The sequence below is a fragment of the Equus caballus genome, chromosome 22 (assembly GCF_041296265.1).
Source record: "Equus caballus isolate H_3958 breed thoroughbred chromosome 22, TB-T2T, whole genome shotgun sequence".
Lineage (NCBI taxonomy): Eukaryota > Metazoa > Chordata > Mammalia > Perissodactyla > Equidae > Equus > Equus caballus.
In genome coordinates, this window is record NC_091705.1 from 26,387,482 (window position 1) to 26,407,329 (window position 19,848).

At 35.2% G+C, this 19,848-nt stretch overlaps 1 protein-coding gene across 7 annotated transcripts in view; it reads left to right on the forward strand.

Annotated features, from left to right (window-relative positions):
- Positions 1 to 19,848, forward strand: part of ITCH (itchy E3 ubiquitin protein ligase) — a 109,332-nt gene that overhangs the window by 56,656 nt on the left and 32,828 nt on the right. For all 7 annotated transcript variants that reach the window (XM_005604581.4, XM_001916721.6, XM_005604582.4 and 4 more), the window contains 6 exons: positions 5,856 to 6,013; positions 7,250 to 7,439; positions 8,691 to 8,786; positions 10,184 to 10,358; positions 14,256 to 14,325; positions 19,189 to 19,273. In XM_005604581.4, the coding sequence (XP_005604638.1) occupies positions 5,856 to 6,013; positions 7,250 to 7,439; positions 8,691 to 8,786; positions 10,184 to 10,358; positions 14,256 to 14,325; positions 19,189 to 19,273 (774 nt within the window). The remainder of the gene's footprint in view (positions 1 to 5,855; positions 6,014 to 7,249; positions 7,440 to 8,690; positions 8,787 to 10,183; positions 10,359 to 14,255; positions 14,326 to 19,188; positions 19,274 to 19,848) is intronic.

The following is a 19,848-nucleotide window of genomic DNA, read 5'->3' on the forward strand; positions in this document are numbered from 1 at the left end:
CTAGGAAAGCTGGAATATAAGCTTTGGGTATATGTGAAGGCCCTCACTAGCTATGATATCTTCTGGGCCTTCAGAGAAGGGGCAGAGATTTGTGCCAGCTGTTGGCTCTTAGCTTAGATTTAGCACTTTAATTCAGCACTATCAGCCTTTAGGTTTAGGGCCTGAAAAGTGTTGAACACCTTGGGTTGTGTTAAGTGACTTAACAAACTTTAAGTGTATATTGGTTATCCTAGAAACTGATAATGGGAGATAAAATTAGGAAAGGAGATGACCCTTGTCTTAAAGCAGTAAGGGACAAGTCTTAAATAGAGAATTAAAAAATCACACTAGATTCTTTTTTTTCCCAAATTGGGTAAGCAGTGGGTAGGAAGAAGATGAACCATGGAAGGAGTAGTCAGAGGAGGAAAACAAGAACCAAAAAGCAGTGGCACAGAACATAAGGGAAAATATTCAGAAAGATGGGGTATTTTAGTGTCAGATGCTGTAGGGGAGGATAGTGGAGCAAGTAGAAGAAAACGTCGATCATTGGTGAAGCTGAGTTGATAGGTCCATGGGAGTTTGTTGTACTATTCTATCTACTTTTGTGATGCATGGAAAATTTAATAATAAAAACTTAAAAACAAAGGACAACTCAAGACATTTAAGAAAATCAAAGTTTATAAAACTGTTCTATTTTACCTAATAGAGATCTACCTTCACAGAATCACTCCTGTGACAAAAAAATCTTTTATACTAATCTCATAAGAGGTAGACTATTAAAGAGTAGTAACTTCTTGCCCAGAGAACAATACCTACTTTTATTTCTCACTGTGATTAAAAAGCAATAGAAAAATTTTGGTCTTTTTGATTTTTTTTTGCGTGTGTGTGCTTTGGTGAGGAACATTCACCCTAAGCTAACATCTGTTGCCAATCCTCCTCTTTTTGCTTGAGGAAGATTGTCCCTGAGCTAACGTCTGTGCCAGTCTTCCTCTGTTTTGTATGTGGGATGCCCCTCACAGCATGGCTTGATGAGCGGTGTGTAGTTCCACACCCAGGACCCAAACCTGCAATCCTGGCTGCTGAAGCGGAGCACATGTACTTAACCCCTACACCACCCTGGCTGGCCCCAGAAAAATTTTTTAAGATTTCATAAATATCTCCGTAGACAACTTATGCCTCTTGTGCCTCTTTTTAGTTCTACATATAATAGAAGATTCTTTGAATTCCTGAAATTTCCTCCATTAAAATGTCTTAATATTTCAGTTTGCTTTGGTCAGTTAACTCCTCTTTTGAGTAATTAACCCAAGTGTTTTCATTGACAAGTGAGAATGTAATCGAATTTTGTATGTCCATTGAAAGCTTCTGTTATGCCACTCTCTTGTTTCTCTTTTGCAAATCTCTTTCTTACAATACTTTTATGAAACCACTCTAGACAACTATAAATTTCTTGCAAAGGCATTTCCAGAGCCTTAGCTTCGTGCCAATTATTAAATCAATGCTTTACATGTTCCCAAATGAATCTTTGTCCTTAATAATCTGAGGAACAGTGTCTTCCAGGTTTCTGAGACTGCCAGACTAATCTTTGACCATGTCTTTTGTGTTCAGCATGAATTCCTTTGCATTAGCTTTTATTCCAGAGAGCATACCTGTGTGATGATGGGTTTGAAATGCATTTTGTAGACTGTCAAATGCTGTTTAAATGTTACTACACGAAATCATGGCCATGACTGGCTTTTCCCCTTTGCTTTTATTTGCAGACTTCATAACTATAAGACTAAAAAGCAGGGCAACATATATGTAGTGAACAAAGTCTTCGGCTCCTTACCAGTTACCGTTTAAAAAGTTTACTAAATAGCTTTAGATTATTTTGCCTTGTCCTAATTCAAGCACTATGTGTATTATAAATGTAGCTTGCTTGTCTCCTTTCCACCATAGCATGTCTGGATGTTTAATGTTTCTCAGTGTTGTCTTTGTCATTTTTATGAAGTACCAAGATGATTGGTGCCTGGTGTTCAAGATTTTGTTGTTACATGTGCCTTTTTGACTGCTACTCTTTGATTTGTATATTTCTTATGGCCTTATTGTATTAGCATCTCAGTTCTCAAGGTTCTTTATCCTGTCCATAAGCATCTGAGTTTATGTATACGTCAGATATATATGTGTGGTGAGATAAGCAGAGGTTTGCAAGATTGTGGGAAAAAACCATAATAGCACATAATTAGCTAATTGCTTCTCAAAGATAATGGTGGTGGTGGGTTCACACTGACAATTCTGTATAGTGTATAGGTTTCCATATTGGTTTTTAAAAACCATTTTGGGTTTTAACTTCACACCCACTTATTAAAGTAACTAAAACAAACCACCAATGTTATTTTAGTACTATGGCCATGTTTCTCAAACTTCAGAGTATGTTAGAATCACCCGGAGAGCTTTTTAAACTACAGATTGCTGAGTCTCATCCCCAGTTCCCAATTCATTAGGTCTAGAGTAGGGCCCAAGATGTGCATTTCTCAGAAGTTTCCAGGTTATGCTGATGCTGCTAGACCAGGCCCTACACTTTGAGAACTACTATGGTTAGACATATAGCTATTTCTTAGATTACAATAAACTATGGGTTTTTCAGTTACATAACAAAGGCTATTTCTTGAAAATCCAGGCTTGCAGAATTTTCCAGAAATGTCACTCCATCTTAATATACTTTTTTACTTCAGAGCTAGTTTGAATCTTGTTTCTTTTTGGACTGTTTTTATTTTTGTTTACTATTAGAAGATAAAGTATTATTTTAAAAAATGTAAATCAGGGTATAAAATGTATAAAATCTTCATGGAAGAAATAGCATTTGACCTAAGAACACAAAGCATGGTTATAATTTGGATATGCATGTCTTGGTGAAATTGCAGAGAGGAAGGAGTTCTAGGGGAAAGGAAGAAAAACAGTCATGGAGGTGGGAGAGAACACAGTGTTTTATTAGAAATCTTCAATCATAGTGTTTGGCTGAAAATAGAGTAATTGAAAGGGAGAAATGATAGGAGGTGAATTTGAGAGTAGAATCAATTAATATTTATTGCCTGTTACAATATGTCAGGCAATATTGATAAGCATGATTCCTCTTATTTCAGTTAATCCATAAACATTTCTTTGAGGTAGGTAGGTATCATTTTTTACAGGTCATGAGAAAACTGAGGCTCAGAAAGAGAAAGTTTCCTGAGTTAAAAGTGTGCATGGCACAGTTGAACCTCGGACAGCCTTACCTTTAGAGCCTGAGTTCGTAATTATGCTTTACTGCTGCCGAAAGTGGAATTTTTTTTCATGTAAGTGCTTAGCCCTCAATAAAAGTTATTTTTAGTATTACAGAGGTTGGGGCCAGATGGAGATTTTGGTTTGCAAGTAAGTATAGGCTTGTAGAATCTTTTTCTGTGGAGAGGAATGTCCCTAAAAATATTTGCATAAGGCATCAGTATGATCAGAACTCCATAGGAAAAATTACGTTGTTTGACAGTTGTGTATAGTTTGGATTATGTGGTGGTGAGTGAAAGTGAGAAGACCTATTAGGAATTTGTTACGGTAATCCACTGAGAGATAATGAGGGTTAGAACTGGAGCAGTGGTGGTAGAAAAGTATAGAAAGAATGTGGAAGTGAAATCAGTGGGACTTGGGTATTGAGTGTCAAGCAGCACAGGAGAGAAAAAAAGTCAAATTGTCTGGGAGAATAGCAGTATCTCCTACAGAACCAGAACATAGGAGGAAGAGTAGCTTTAGTATTGGAGAGTTATTCTAGATCTCCTACATTTAGATAATAGTTTGGTACCAGAGAATGGGAATGAGGCAAAGATTAAAGAGTCTGATTTGGGAATCATTTTAGAGATGATCTTTGAAATCGTGGAATTTGAGACTCTAGGGGAAAATATATGGAAAAGGAAAAGGAGGACAAGAACAGAAACAAAGGGACCTACAATTTAGTGAATGAGAGGAAGAGGACAAACCAAAGAAAGGATGGTTAGAAGTGACAGTACAAGATTAGAATAGTGGTGTCACAGAAGTTGAGAGAAAAATGTTTTTAAAAGATGGAGTATTTACCACTGTCAAATACTGCAGAAAAGAGTGAGATCTCAGAGTAATCAAGCCAGGTAAAACCGGCTGTGTGGAAAATGAAAAACCAGGTTAGAGCTTCAGCTCAGCCCAAGATCAGAGTAGATTCCAGGTTGATTTTAAAGTTGATTTCAGGGGCTGGCTCCATGGCCGAGTGGTTAAGTTCTCGCACTCCGCTGCGGCGGCCCAGGGTTCGGATCCTGGGCACGGACATGGCACCACTCGTCAGGCCATGTTGAGGTGGTGTCCCACATCCCCCAACTAGAAGGACCTGCAACTAAGATATACAACTATGTACAGGGGGAGTTTGGGGAGATAAAGCAGGAAAAAAAGAAAAAGATTGAGAACAGTTGTTAGCCCAGGTGCCAATCTTTAAAAAAAAATAAAAAATAATAAAATTGATTTCAAAAAATGAAACTATAAAACCTTTAGAAGAAAATATGAATAATTCTTTCTTTTTTTTAAGATTTTATTTTTTCCTTTTTCTCCCCAAAGCCCCCCGGTACATAGTTGTGTATTCTTCGTTGTGGGTTCTTCTAGTTGTGGCATGTGGGACGCTGCCTCAGCGTGGTCTGATGAGCAGTGCCATGTCCGCACCCAGGATTCGAACCAACGAAACACTGGGCCCCCTGCAGTGGAGCGCGCAAACTTAACCACTCGGCCACGGGGCCAGCCCTGAATAATTATTTCTGAATAAATTATACAGAAATATAAAACTCTTGTATATTTAAAAATATAGAATTAAATGCAAATGACAAATATTTAACCAATATTAAAGATGATAATTAGTATCCTCAGATTGTAAAAAGCTTTTACAAATAATAAGGAAAATATTCTCCTATAATAGAACAATATACAAAAGACATAGAGTTCATGGAAGAAGAAACTCATATGGCCTATAAGTGAAATATTGTTGAAAATTAACATTTTTATTTACCAGATTGCCAAAGATTTTAAAATATTTAAACACTTTATGGTGAGATGGCGTTTTCATATCCAGCTGATGGGAGAACAGATCAATTATTACCTTTAAAATATTTCTTTAAAAATTTAGCAATCAATATTTCAGTCTTCAAAATATTTGCATACTTTGACCCAGCTATTCTGTTCTCTTTCTGAAGGAAATAGAAAATGCCAAAATAACCCTGCAAACAACCAACCAACAAAAAGAAAATGATTAAATTATGGTATGTCCATATGATAGGGTATTCTACAGTCGTTAGAAATGTTTTTAAATAATTTGGGGGAAATGCCCGGTATATAATGAATAACAAAACAAAGAAACAAAAACTCAGCAGGATATGAAACATCGTATGATCATATACATTGTATGGTCACAATCATAGCCAATGAAGAAAGACTGACAAGAGATACTCCTATATCTTGATGGTAATAATATCCAGAATATAGGATTGAAGGTAATTTTTATTTTGTAATTAGAAGTTACTTTTCACTTTGAAAACCTTTTAAAAATTAAAATGCGCTAACTACATTAATTGCATAAATAAAAAAATTATAATAAAGGAAAGGAGTATGAGAGAACAGTTTGAGGAACAGTTAGCGTTGAGGAAGTGTTTTAGGTTGAGGGGTTCAATTATATTTGTGAACTGAAAGGAAAGATCTAGAAGAAGGAAGGTGATGGAAGATACAAGAAAGGTATTAAAAGAAATTAGAAAGCTTTTCTCAAGCTCCTAAAACTTTAAGTTTTGGTCTCTCTGCTGGTTTTTTTGTGAAATGCAAAGAACATTCATTTTCCATTCCCTTTTCTTTCCTGCCTTCGTACCCAGAGCAAGCACAAATGGATCAGATGACCCTGAGGACGTAGGGTCTGTTGAAAATAGGAGGGTCAATGGGAATAATTCTCCATCACTCTCAAATGGCGGTTTTAAACCTTCTAGGCCTCCAAGACCATCACGACCACCTCCACCTACCCCACGTAGACCAGGTATGTATTCCAGCCATACACTAGAGATGTAGCTCTCAGTATTGTGATTGTAAATAATGTTCTGTTTGGGAACTGACCCTCAGGTAGGTGTCAAGGCATCCTTTTAGATCAGTTTCCTATATGTATTTTTACATTTAAGATTTTGGTCAAGAATGATCTTTCTATAGGTAATCAAGATGTGCCTTTTCCCTAAGTGTTTCCTTCAGAGGTGAAGTTATTGAGGCAAGTGCTCTACTGAGAATGAAAATCACATGTGCAGCATATAAAGTATAGGCAGTACAGATAAGACTGCAACTTTCTGGCAAACTTTGTAACTGTGTGAACATAAACATGTCCCAGAATCAAGGATCTGGTTGTTTATTCTCATTGTATCCTTTAAAAAGACAATTTGTAAATGGCAAATGACCCAACAATGCTAAATGATATTCAGATTTTAAAGCAAAAATTATACAACAAATGAACATATTTCACGTAGTAAAAATCTGGACATCTACAGGTTCATTTTTCCTGATTAGCCAGAATAAATCTTTAATATATTATTATTTTCTTGTGCTAGTATGTGGCAGGGAATGTAAAATAATTAAACCAAATATTATTAGAAAAGTAAATTAGTTGTCTACAAAGCATTTTGTTAAATGACTGTGTTTAATTATATACTTCTCCTTTTTTTCTGTAGATAATTGTGTTAACAATTTACTTCCAACCTTTGAGATTGTATACTACTTTGTCATAATATTGGAGACTTCCTTTGGGAATTGTTTTGTCAACAAGTATTTCTTCAAGATGTAATATGTACTTAACTATTTTTAAGAATATTATTGATTATCACTCAGATCTTCCGTATTTGTAATTAATATCAAAAATTGGTCTCTGATCTTCAGGGTTTCATAGGAAAGACAGTCTTAAGGATCTAGAAAGTTAGTAAATGAATCTATAATAAGGGATACCAAAACTTTCCTATTCTAAAAGTTTTTATTTCTTGTGACATTAGGAAATCAGAATCTATATGTGCTTCATAATTAATAATGAAACATGGGGTAGTTAGAACTTAAAAAGTTGTGAACAAGCCTGTTAAGTGGGACCATTGGCTAGTTCCCATTATGTAAGTCATTTTCATCTGCATATCCACATCTTAAATTTTGTTTGTCATCTACCTTTTTATTGTTTTAAGTTAATGTTCTATCCTGAATTTAGATTTCTGAAAAGATATTGCTATTTTCCCCAAATCTTTTATAGCATCTGTCAATGGTTCACCATCTGCCACTTCTGAAAGTGATGGATCTAGCACAGGCTCTCTGCCACTAACGAATACAAATTCAAATACATCTGAAGGAGCAACGTCTGGATTAATAATTCCTCTTACTATATCTGGAGGCTCAGGCCCTAGGCCATTAAATCCTGTACCTCAAGCTCCCCTACCACCTGGGTAAGTAATTGTTTTTGATTAACACTTCTTTTCTTTAGGCTTCTGCATATACTTATTAATAAGGAAAATAATGCTGAACTCCATTCTTTAAAAATCTGTCTCCAAGCAATTGTAACTGATTTTGGGGAGGAGTGTGTAGAGTCAAACTGAACAAAAAAAGCTCTCACCGCATTTGAAATTTCTCCCCTCATTGCTAGGGTAAAGTGGAAGAATATATATATATTTTTTGAAGGACTCTGAACCACAGAAAGTTAACCAAGTCCAAGTAATAAAATAGTCACCTAATTCAGATTGCTTTTTCTTTGAAGGGAAAAAGAATCACTTTTTAAAATAAAAATTTTTCCATCATGAAATCATTTAAAGCAAAGTTAGGAAACTCAGAAAATTAGTACTCATAATCCCATTTTAATCTCTACTAATTATATTTAAAATTAATAATACTCCAGTAGTTTATATATGTATATACATTGTGACATTCAAATTAATCCAGAGCTCAGAATGCTAATCAAGATTAATTGGCTAGCTGATAAAGTAATAAACTCTCATGTTGAGAATTTTAATTGCTAAACAGAATTATATTACTTGTGTGGGTAGTTAGGCCATTTTCCTTTTGGAAACCTACGTAAGAAGCCAGAATTGAGAATTGTTTGTGCAAGAGATTAGCAAAGAGAAACTGGGTACTCTTAGAAGTGATTGGTACACCTAAGCTGTGATATTTTTTTCCTATCTTCTTCACTTTGGGGATAAACCTGTCAAGGAGACTAGAACAATAAGATTGACTTTGTCTGTTGGACTGTGCAGAGACACACCTGATAAAGTCTTATTCTTTATTTTCAGCTTTTTTAGAACCCAAATAGTCCTTTGCCCTTCATTTAGCAGCTCAGTCTTTCTTCAGATTTTATAACATTAATTACAGCTTTCTTTTCCATTCAAGTCCTGCATATACCCTGATCTGATTGACTCAGACTTTGTCTCCTGAGTGCATTGACCTCAAGCCTCTTAAGAAACATAAGGCATCTCCTAGAGCAGATAGTTCTATAGAAGAAATCTCATCCACTGTGTGTCACCCTCAGGATAACATTTCTTGACTTTATTCCTAAATTCTTTTGGAATAATCTTCTTTATTTACTAATATTCTTATTCGCCTCAGTTCTGAAATATGGTAATGTAAGAGAAAAAGGCAAAGACAGGATTAAAAAGCCAGGCTATTCATACAAGTATGTTACCAGCCTTTTTAATTTTGTCTTTAAGTTGGGAGCAGAGAGTGGACCAGCATGGGCGAGTTTACTATGTAGATCATATTGAAAAAAGAACAACGTGGGATAGACCAGAACCTCTACCTCCTGGGTAAGTGTCCAAATTAAAGAAGAAAAGAAGTATTTATTCAGAACTATAGATTATATCTGTACAGAATCTTCCCTACATTGCTGCTTTTCCTCTCTCTGTCAGTCTTTTTTCTACCCACTCTATTTTGTAGTGAATACAAACTGGAAAGCATCAGAGAATTGATTGAGCATGATGAATGATTTTTATCGTCACTCATTTCTAACCTAAAGATTCCATAGGTCTTGCTACTTCCAAGTTTTCCTTTTTGAACTTTTACCTGGCTCAAACTGCAGGGTTTTAGGATTGGTTTCTTCAAGGGTAATTATTTAACTGAGTAAGAATTATAGCCCCATCATATATATGAGGATAAAGTCCCTATTATATTAAAAAGTTTAATATGTAATAGTGAGTTCATTGCAAAATAGTTGGGGAAATAAAGTGTATATTAATACATGATGTTATGCATTTGGCATTTACATTATATAAAATAATTGGAAGAAAAATATTTTTATTCAACAGAAGTCAGTAGCAAAAATGGGGAAATAAGTTAGTTACAACTCTTACAGGAAGTATATGTAACCATGATAATGTACATACTTGTAGTAATCCTCTCTAGGAAATTTATCCTAAAGCAATAGTGCAAAGGAAGGAAAAAAGTTGTGATATATTAAAGGTATTTATTATTTTAGTATTTATAATATCAGAATATTAGAAAGAACCCTAAACAATCAGGTAGAAATCACCAAATTATTGTGTCAACATTTACTTAATACTATGCATCCATTTGAAATAATAAATAAGATAGTTGTATTCTTGTGAAAAAGTGCTTTTTGATATCTATGGAAAGCTGTATATACAATTGTGTCTGTATTGGGATAACAACAGTCAAAAGAACATGGGAAAGAAAATGAGAACTTTTTTCTTAATGACTGTTCCCCGCCCCCCCCCCCGTGAATGGACATTGTGTTTTAAAAACCTGGCTGATACATCTTAAGAACTTTTAAGAAGGAAATTTTGGGGGCCAGCCCTGGTGGCCTAGTGGTTAAGTTCAGCACATTCTGCTTTGGCAGCCCGGGTTTGGTTCCCAGGTGTGGACTGACAGTGCTCTATTAATGGCCATGATGTGCTGGCGGCCCACATACTAAAAAATAGAGGAAAAGTGGCACAGATGTTAGCTTGGGGCGAATCTTCCTCAGCAAAAGAAAAGAAAAAAAGAAAGAAATTTGTAGAAACACTTATCTTAAGTTTACTTATATACCATTTAAAGATATATAAAATAAAAGACTTTAGGTAAATAAAAAATAGTTTCTCAAGGTAAAATCTTACCAAACCCGCACCAGGGCCAAGGTGAAGTCCTGCTTAATTCTTATCTGTTTCATAAGTATTTGTTGAATTAGGTTGTTTTTATCCTGATTTAGCTGGGAACGGCGGGTTGACAACATGGGACGTATTTATTATGTTGACCATTTCACAAGAACAACAACGTGGCAGAGGCCAACATTGGAATCCGTCCGGAACTATGAACAGTGGCAGCTCCAACGTAGTCAACTTCAAGGAGCAATGCAGCAGTTTAATCAGAGATTCATTTATGGGGTGAGCAGCCTGTTGCATTATACACTTAATAAGAGTATTTGGTTTTCAACCTTTTCCTGCATATGAGATGTAAAGCACTAAAAAGAAGGTACAAGTAGGATGGCAACCCAGTTGTTGCTGTTGATAGATATTATTGTTAGACCTTGACTTGAGTATTCTATGTGATATGTTCTTTCCTCTTTGAAATTTCCTGAAGTTCAACCTCATTTGCTTTGTTAATGTCAAAAAAGAAAGAAGTTAAGACAAACTTAAAATCCTTGGACAAAACAATAGTAAAAATAAGCCCAAATAGTTTGAAAAGAATTAAAACAGTTCTAAATTTAATACTGCCTAACTTAGCAGAACATCTGAAACCTTGGGTCTAAGAGCACCTGACTCTTTGGTGGTTATATAGAACTGATGATAGAATTGCATCATTTTGTAACATATAAAGGTAAAGTTTACCTAATACAGTATTTGGTACTCTAGGAGACTAAAGAAATTTGATTTCTTATAGGATTATGCTAAATATATTATTCTGCCTTCAAAACTATATTATCTATATATAAAAAATTTCCTTTCTGGAAATGGCTTAAGTTTTACATATTTTCCTTTAGAGTACTATTGCAGCAATAGTGGTAAGCACACCAAAATGTATTGATGTTTTGTTAATGCAATCTTTGGTGCTAGGAATTTTACAGTCTTTCAGATCATAAAGTATCACAGATCTTTTCTCTGGGGAAAGGGAAATAGTCCTTGGAGAAATTTGATTCTATGTACCAAACAAGAGGGATTTGTTTGAGTAATATATAGAACTTAAACAACTCTCCCAGAGTTCAAGAGAAGCTCACCCTCTTTATTGCCATCTCTTTCCCTCCACCACCATCAATATCATCCCTGTTAGAATCCATCAGAGTAAATTCCTGTCTTCACTAGGCATTGCATTTTTCCTTCTTCCCCATATTCCTGTCTATTTCTTGGACCTCATCACCATCATAGTTATTATTCACTAATGTGGACAAATTCACCTTTATCAGCAGCCTTCCCTTCACTACCTGCTTATGACTAAGATAACTTTCTTTCATATAACAATTTGTGCTGCCACCTTCTGTAGACAGCTGTCACTATATTCCCCTTCTCAGTGATTTTAGAAGTGAAATTATTTTTTGTCTCATCAACCTTACCCTTTTTTCTTTTCCTATTCTGTTTTACATCTTCCTTTCTTTCTAAATTATAATCACCTTTGATATGCCTGGCCAAATTTCTTCTAGGTTTGAATGCCTAGCTTGCCTGCCTTCTTTAAAACTAGTTTCCAGGGGCTGGCCCCAAGGCCAAGTGGTTAAGTTTGCGCACTCCACTGCAGCGGCCCAGGGTTTCACTGGTTCAGATCCTGGGTGTGTACATGGCACCACTCGTCAGACCATGCTGAGGCAGCGTCCCACATGCCACAACTAGAAGGACCCACAAGTAAAATATACAACTATGTACTGGGGGGATTTGGGGAGAAAAAGCAGAAAGAAAAAAAAATTGGCAACAGTTGTTAGCTCAGCTGCCAATCTTTAAAAAAAAATAAAATTAAAAAAATTTTTAAAAAAGTAGTTTCCACATGGGTAGCCAGCGGAAAGAGCATGGGCTTTGGAGTCAGACACATCTGGGTTCGAATCTTGGTCGCGCAGTTACTTTCTATGTATGACTTTGAGTAAGTTACTTAACCTCATCAAGACTCGTTTACTTTATCTATAAAGTATATAAATATATATATATATATTTATATATATTACCTCAGAAGGGTTTTTTTGAGGATTCTGTAAAATATAGTTCCTAATATGTTTGGCACATACTAGATGTATAGAAATGTTATTTTTCTTCTTTTCTCTCCCTCATATCCACAATTGTAAATGTACCCTTTATCTCACTTTGACAGTACAAAATCTCTTAAAACATTCTTTTTAAAGACAGATTTAGCAAATTTCTGGAGCACCTACAGTGTGTATTGCTTCATTGTAAACTTGACCAATTTGATACTCGGAGTCTTTGGAACTTTTCCTGAATTGCAGCTTTTGCCTCATCATCCATGTTCTTTTTTTTTCTCCTATCCAAAATAACCTGACAAATTTTCTGCGTTCTTAACTCTTTGCTTTGTTATAGAATGGTTCTAAATCAAAAAGAACTTAAACAGACTATTTCAGTTACTCTTAACATAGCAAACAGTATGAACTGAATTGAATATTCACAGTACCAGCTACTTAAAAAGTGGTGGGGTGGTGGGGTGGTGCTGAGAAAGTCTGTTTATTGGGTATCTGAAGTGGCCTTTGTTCTGATCCTGGTTACAGAGCAGTGGACTCTCATACACTCAGCATCTTTAACCTCACAATGGATATCGTTGATGATGGAAACTGTGTAATGGCTCTTCTTGTCCCATGGCTTCGTTGTACATGTCCCTATCTTATCTGTCCAGGAAGAGCCAGTGGGATAGGCTTGGGTCTTAGAAAATTATCAGAACAGTTTGTCAAATGCCAAACTTTTCAGGGTTCTGTAACCAGGGTTCAATCCTTTTATAGTGTTTTTCCCTGGCCTCCTACTCTTAGTACTTTTCACAAAGCGAAGAGAAGCAAGGCCAGTTCGTGAAAAGTCTGTCTTCCAAGAGCTGTTAAATCAGAAATGGAATATCTCTCACATGCTTGGAAACTTTTAATCAGTTAACCCAATTTCTGTAATAAGTCAGTGACATGGAAAAAAAAACAAAAAGAGATGGTGGGAGAAACTGCTATAGATTGAGACTCAAGAGACTCAACCTAATGTAATGTGAGGACTTTGTATTCTGATTTGAGCAAATAAGAAATCAGAGACATTTAATTAGGAGTTGGGTTTTAGATGATAAAATTAACATAGATTCTTTGCTAGGTATGATAACGATATGTGGTTATGTAAGAAAATGTCCACAAATTTTAGAAAGGCATACTAAAATACATAGTGGTGAAGTGATGACTGGTTTTTCTTCAGCACAGAATGGGCAAAAAAGATAAATGTGGCAAAGTCTTGATAATTGTTGAATTTTAGTGTTGGATATATGGGGTGTGCTGTCCTATTATACTTGTGGGGTTTTTTTTTCTTCGTAATAATTTTTTCTTAAAGCAATTAGAGTCTGTTATTTGTTTGCCTTATCTTATTAAAGAAGAAAGGGCTTAACCAAATCTTACTGAAAGACCACAAATTGTCCTCACTTTATTATACATTTAAACCAAAACCTACTCATTAACCCTACACAGAGTCAATATGACTTTTGCTTCTCTTTTTCCAATGGTTGACTCCTGCTTTTCTTTTATCTAGCCAAACCTCTCTCTCCGCCAGTGTGATAATAGCAAACAGAAATTTAAGAAGTCTTCTATATAGTTCTAGGCTCGTCAGCTCCTTCCAACTGGAATTCTTTCCTTTCACTCATCTGCCAATCTGTTCTTCCTGTGCCCCCAACTCTATTCCCATAATTCTTTGAATATACCATGTACTGTATATGATCCTCTCTTTTTGAGTTAGAAATAAAAGATTTTTCTCAACTATCTGATGACTCTGAGTACTGTTATTTATAAATGACTTTTTTGGTGGTATTATATATTTCTCTAATTTACTGATTTGTAGTTAAAGAAGAAGAAATGGTTATTTGGGGGTTATGTACTTGTAATGTTTGAATTTCAAATAGTTACAAATGTTAAATAATGTTTGCAAAGATTTTTTCTCCACCAGAGTGTATTGATGTTTATTCATGACTGTGTGATACTTATCTCTAAGATGTGAACTTTGTAAGAGTGTGTTATGTTGCACATGGCCGGGGAAGGCATATCAGAACTCAAAGCTTGATCTCAAGTTATCTGCTTTAAGTTGTTCACTGTTTCACCATTTTGTTGTTGTTGTTCTTTTTAGAATCAAGATTTGTTTGCTACATCACAAAATAAAGAATTTGATCCCCTTGGTCCCCTGCCACCTGGATGGGGTAAGTCACATGAATTTTTTCATTGAATTCAGTCATTTCAAAAATCAGGTATTTATAGATGATACTCTGCTCTAGCTTGAGTGAATTTCTGGGAAGCTTTTTGGGTATGTTGGTTTAATTCAGAGTGCCAAATAGGCATTAAATTTTCCCAGAGTTCTAAGTTGACTCTTTCATTATGGTGAATTTTTATTGGAATTCAGAATTATTTTACTTTTCTAAAGTTTAAAAATATTTTTGCTCACTCAGCAATAAAAATAAATAGATTATTGATGCACACAACAATCTGGATGGACCTCAAGTGACATTATGCTTAGTGAAAAAGTCAATCTCAAAAGATTATGTACTGTATGATTCAACTTATATAACATTCTCAAAATGACAAAACTATACAGATGGGAAACAGTAATAGTTGCCAGGAGACAGAGCCAGTGGTAGGTGGGTGCAAATACAGGAGGTAACAGAAGTGGTTCTTTTTTTTTTTTTAATGAATTTTTGGTGAGGAAGATTGGCCTTGAGCTAACCTCTGTTGCCAGTCCTCCCTTTTCTTTTTTTCTCTCCAAAGCCCCAGTGCATAGTTGTATATCCTAGTTGTAAGTCACTCTAGCTCTTCTACATGGGATGCCACCACAGCATGGCTTGATGAGCAGTGCATAGGTCTGTGCCGAAGATCCAAACTGGCGAACCCCGGGCCACTGAAGCAGAGCATGCGAACTTAACCACTTGGCCATGGGGCCAGCCCCACAGAAGTGGTTCTTATGTGGTGGTGGAACAGTTCTGTATCTTGACCGTGGTGGTGATTACACAATCTATACATGGGATAAAAGTGTGTAGAACTATACATTCACATAAATGAATTCAGCTTTAAGAATTCATGCATATTGAATAAAGTCTATAGTTAACAGTAATGTACTAGTGTCAGTTTTCTGATTTTGATACTATAGTATAGCTATGTGAGATGTTACCATTGGGGAAACTAGTTGAAGGGTATGTGAGATTATTTGAATGATTTTTGCAACATCCTGTGAGTAATAATTATTTTAAAATAAAAAACTTAAAAACAAATTTTGATCACTTTGGTGCTTCCAAAACACAGTTAGGAGTTTGGTTGAGTTGATGTTATATGAAAGAACAGTAGAAGGGGGAACGTGTTAGAGTAGTGACTTTGTGCCCTACACCATGAAGCACAAGATTATGCTCTGTTATCAAGTACTTTTGGTACCTTGGTTATTGGTGGGCCTACCCTCTCAGAATTTGGTTTTATAGCATTATATAAGTCATAGCACTGTAGCAAGTTTCCAGAATAAACATGGCAGTGTAGAAATAGTTTTGCATGAAAGCCAAAGAGAATATAGAAAGTGGAAAACAGCAAAGGAAAGCCAGTTATGGAACCAGTTGAAGTTTTATCTTCAAGAGCTGCAGATATTTCATAACATTGGGGTAAATTCAGAAAGTGATATTTCTAGATAGTCTTGTTGGGAGGCATCAATCCTCAAGATACATTGCTCTAGCATTACTTCTTTAAGGAATGGAGAAAAAAATTGATGGATCAAGATCGCATGAATCTAGGCAATAAATGATATTGGCTGTGTAAGCCTGCCTTTGAGAAACCCCGTTGTTCTTAAGGTTGTTTATACTTAACACTCCTGTGAGTCAAAGAGGGAAAAATGTAATAGGTTGTATTTATAACTGTTATTGTTACTAGCTTGTAACCAAGGGAGGGTATATGAAAGTTGTGAATTTCTGTCTTCACCAAAGCCTGGCTCTCTAGTAAGGAGTCTTGGCTCTACTAGAACCTCGGAGTGGACAATGTATAGTTGGTCTGAACTGCTTTAGAAGAGGGGATGTTGCTCTTAAGAGGCATTTTGAACCAGACCTGTCGTATTGCTTTCCCAGACATGGACGGTTTTCTCAGCTTTATTTCTAGAGTTTTCGTATGTCCATGTTAGAGTGGATAAATTGATGCACTGAAAGGATATATCTGAAAGGTCATGTATTTATCCTCTTAATTTTATTGCAGAAAAATCACGATGCAATTGGCTTTTGTCAGAAACACAGCCCATTTTACTCCTTCTCCAGAGCAGCTATAAGAAAAATGGCCTCTTGCTCATAGAAGCACGAATTGCAGCCTATGTTGACTTTACTCGAAAAGCTTTCCCTGCAAACTGGTTCTAACCTTCTATATTTATCATTATCCTCATCATCAAGAGCTTCCTTATTATTGCTTTAGCCATCAGCACCTCCCTAAAATACTGTCTCTGAAGTCCCAATCCCAGCTTATTCATAGGTTATCAGAATCTTGCCTTGCTTACTTTAAATTCTACTGATTTTTAGGTTTCACACTCCTGAAGTTGAAGTGTAACCCCCGTCCCAAATGAGTTCTTGGTCATCCTGTTACTCAGACTGAGCATTGCTTTATGATTCTCTGCCTTTGGGGCGTATGCCTTATTTGTGGAACCAGTGACAATACTGGTACTGTAAAAGATGACACTCAGCTGACATACCCTCAGGATTTAAAATCCCAGTTTATAGCCTGTGTTTACATTCTGAAATTGCAGCAGCATTTTTGTGACACCATATATATTTAAATCCAACTTCTTCAGTCTTTCAGACTTTCATATGCTAGGACTAAACATTACCACCTTACACACTGACAGTGGAGAATATTAATACATGCAAGGTACAGAAGCTGGAGAACAAAGAATGCTTTTGGTTCAACAATGTAGCCTAATAGGGCTTTGTATAGCTGGTTTTACTCATCAAGTATAAAGATATTTACTCATTTTCAGAGTTGTTATGAAAGAATACATAGAATAGCAAGAAGCTTCTGTTTTTTACTGTTTTATTCAAGTCAGGAAGTGCTCTGATGTGCATTCAGGTTTGGTGTTCTGTAATTTCAGTATTGTTTGTCATGTGATTTTTTCCAACAAAGTAAGAAATCAGCTCTACAGCCACAGTACTTCCTCTTACTAAGCAGATGAGTTTTCAGTTTGCAAGGGCATCCGCCTTTCAAATTTTGTTTTTCACAGCCTCTTCCAAGAAATGCTGATATCAGCAGTATATACTTAGAACATAGACAGGAAATAAGTTTTCTATTAACTTTATCTTGCCTCATGTTAGCTTTTGAAGAGAAACTCTCTGGCCCTGAAATCTGAACTTAAATGGCAGATAAAAGATGAGTATATGCTCAGCTATATACTTAGGGTATTATTTTTAGATTATAGAAGTTACTTTTAAAAAATTATTTGGATACAAGAAACTTACACATTCTGCAAATATATTTAAAAATTTACATTTAATGTGATGGCTAAGAACATTAACTTACTTTGTTATCATGTAGCCAGCTGTAGCACTGTGGTTCCTTCTTTTTGCCTCAGAGACAACCTTAAAGTTGGTTACATGTTTCCACACTCAAGATGCCATAAGCAGTGAAGCCAGTCTTAACATTCAGTGTGTCACAAGATGTAGAGTCCCATTTTTCTGTATATTATGCACACTTGGACTTCTATTTCCATTTTAGGCTCAGCTGATGTAGAAAGTAGCTGAGATGTCAGGAGCAGATTCATGATACTCACCAGTATATCACTTCTAACCCCTCATATCATCACTGCTACTTGAAATCGTGGAATCAGTGCTGGAGATAAAGTTAAATGTGACCAAATAACAACTTGACAAAGCTATTGCAAGACTCATCCTGCAATATCTTGCTTGAAAAAAGATCCAAAGGATCTAAATAAATGTTATTTGAAAAATAGATGCCAACTTTTCAAACCATATGAAATAAAAATTGACTTTATCAGTATGGAATTAATCTTAAAATTTTGTTTGAAAATTGCTAATTTTTAGAAACTGTGCTTTTAAAAAAGTTGAAATCCATTACTCTTTAATACTTCCAATTATTCATTTTGAGACATCTTGGCCAAATTAAATTTAGATACAGGAAGAGACCTATCTTTTGAAGAATTAATTGGTAATAGAGCAGAGAAGTCAATAGTTCAAAACAACAACTTAATATTAAAATTTCAAAACTTTTTGGTTATTAAAAGACAGTCACATCCACATGTCTTCTAAACCTTAATGACAAAGTTCAGGGAAGCAGGGGAAATTTTGTAGAGTGGGGACAAGAAAACTAGAATCCTAAGACGAGAGACAAGTGAGGAAATAAACAGCAGCCACAGATGAAGTAAATTAAAGAACTGAGCCCTGCTGCCCAGCTCTTGTGTAGAAAGTTACTATAGATATTTAGGATTTAGGAACTGAGCATGTTAAGGAACAGGATATATTTTGAAACAGTCTTCTCTAGTAGAATAATGCCTAACATGTAAGAAAGAAACAATTAAGTTATATCCCTCCATTATATTTTTAGAAATGAGATAGTGTAGTATGAAAAAATCCCTGATTGGAGACCTGAGTTTCCATCCTGTCACTGCTACTTAATTCTGAGATTTTGGGCAGATCACTTAACCTGTCTGAGTTTCCTTATCTTGAAGATAAATTAAAACCACCTACCCAAGGGACTGTTAAAGATAAAATAAGATCATGTATGTAAAGTTAAAACAGTTAATTATTCTTGCTGCTTTTGGCTGGATTGAGCAGAAAGATCCTGTGGGCAGAACATTGCCATTAAGTCTATTTAGCTTCTAGGATATACTGATTTTTTGTAACCTTAGTAAATATGTGAATTTAATAATGAAAGAAGAAATTAAAACTTTTTAGTTTAGTTTTAGTTTAAAGTTGTGATTTAAAATCGACAAAATCAACAATGCAGTAAGAAATTGGCAAATTCAGTTCATCTTATTTTATTTTAGTTTGAGGAACAAGACTACACCAATTCTAATGTTTTGAATTTCTTTTCTTTTTTTTAAGAGAAGAGAACGGACAGCAATGGTAGAGTATATTTTGTCAACCACAATACTCGTATTACACAATGGGAAGATCCCAGAAGTCAAGGGTAAGAACTTTCAGTTACTAGTGTATAGATAACCTCTTAAAGATTGTACCCTATTTCTGACTCAGTTATGAAAAAAAATAAAAGTTACATATTCTTTCCCAAAGGCCTTAAACATTAATCAACCATATACATTAAAAAGAGAAAAAATTGTTACTGTTACTTTCATATAATGGATTTGGGTTTCTTGAGAGTATAGGGGGGAAAAAAACCTCATTGGTATATGCAATTACACTTATATATTCAAAAATACCTATTTATTATTAGTAAGACCAGATTAGTAATTCTAAAGTGGATTTTGCAACCTGGGATCACTGGATAAAATTCAAGGAGTATATGACTTAGTGGGAAAACATACATATTCAATTTCACTAACCTTTACTTGAAATTGAGTGTTTCCTTCCATTATCATTGTAAGCTACAACCACATCATTCTGCAGTTGTAGATATCTGAAAATATTGTTTATACACTTCATTACAAGCACTTGCTAGTTAATATAGTAACAGAAACACATTATTATCAGTTGTCTTTTTAATGTTTTGATAACTGTATATATAATTGTTTTTCTTTGTAACAT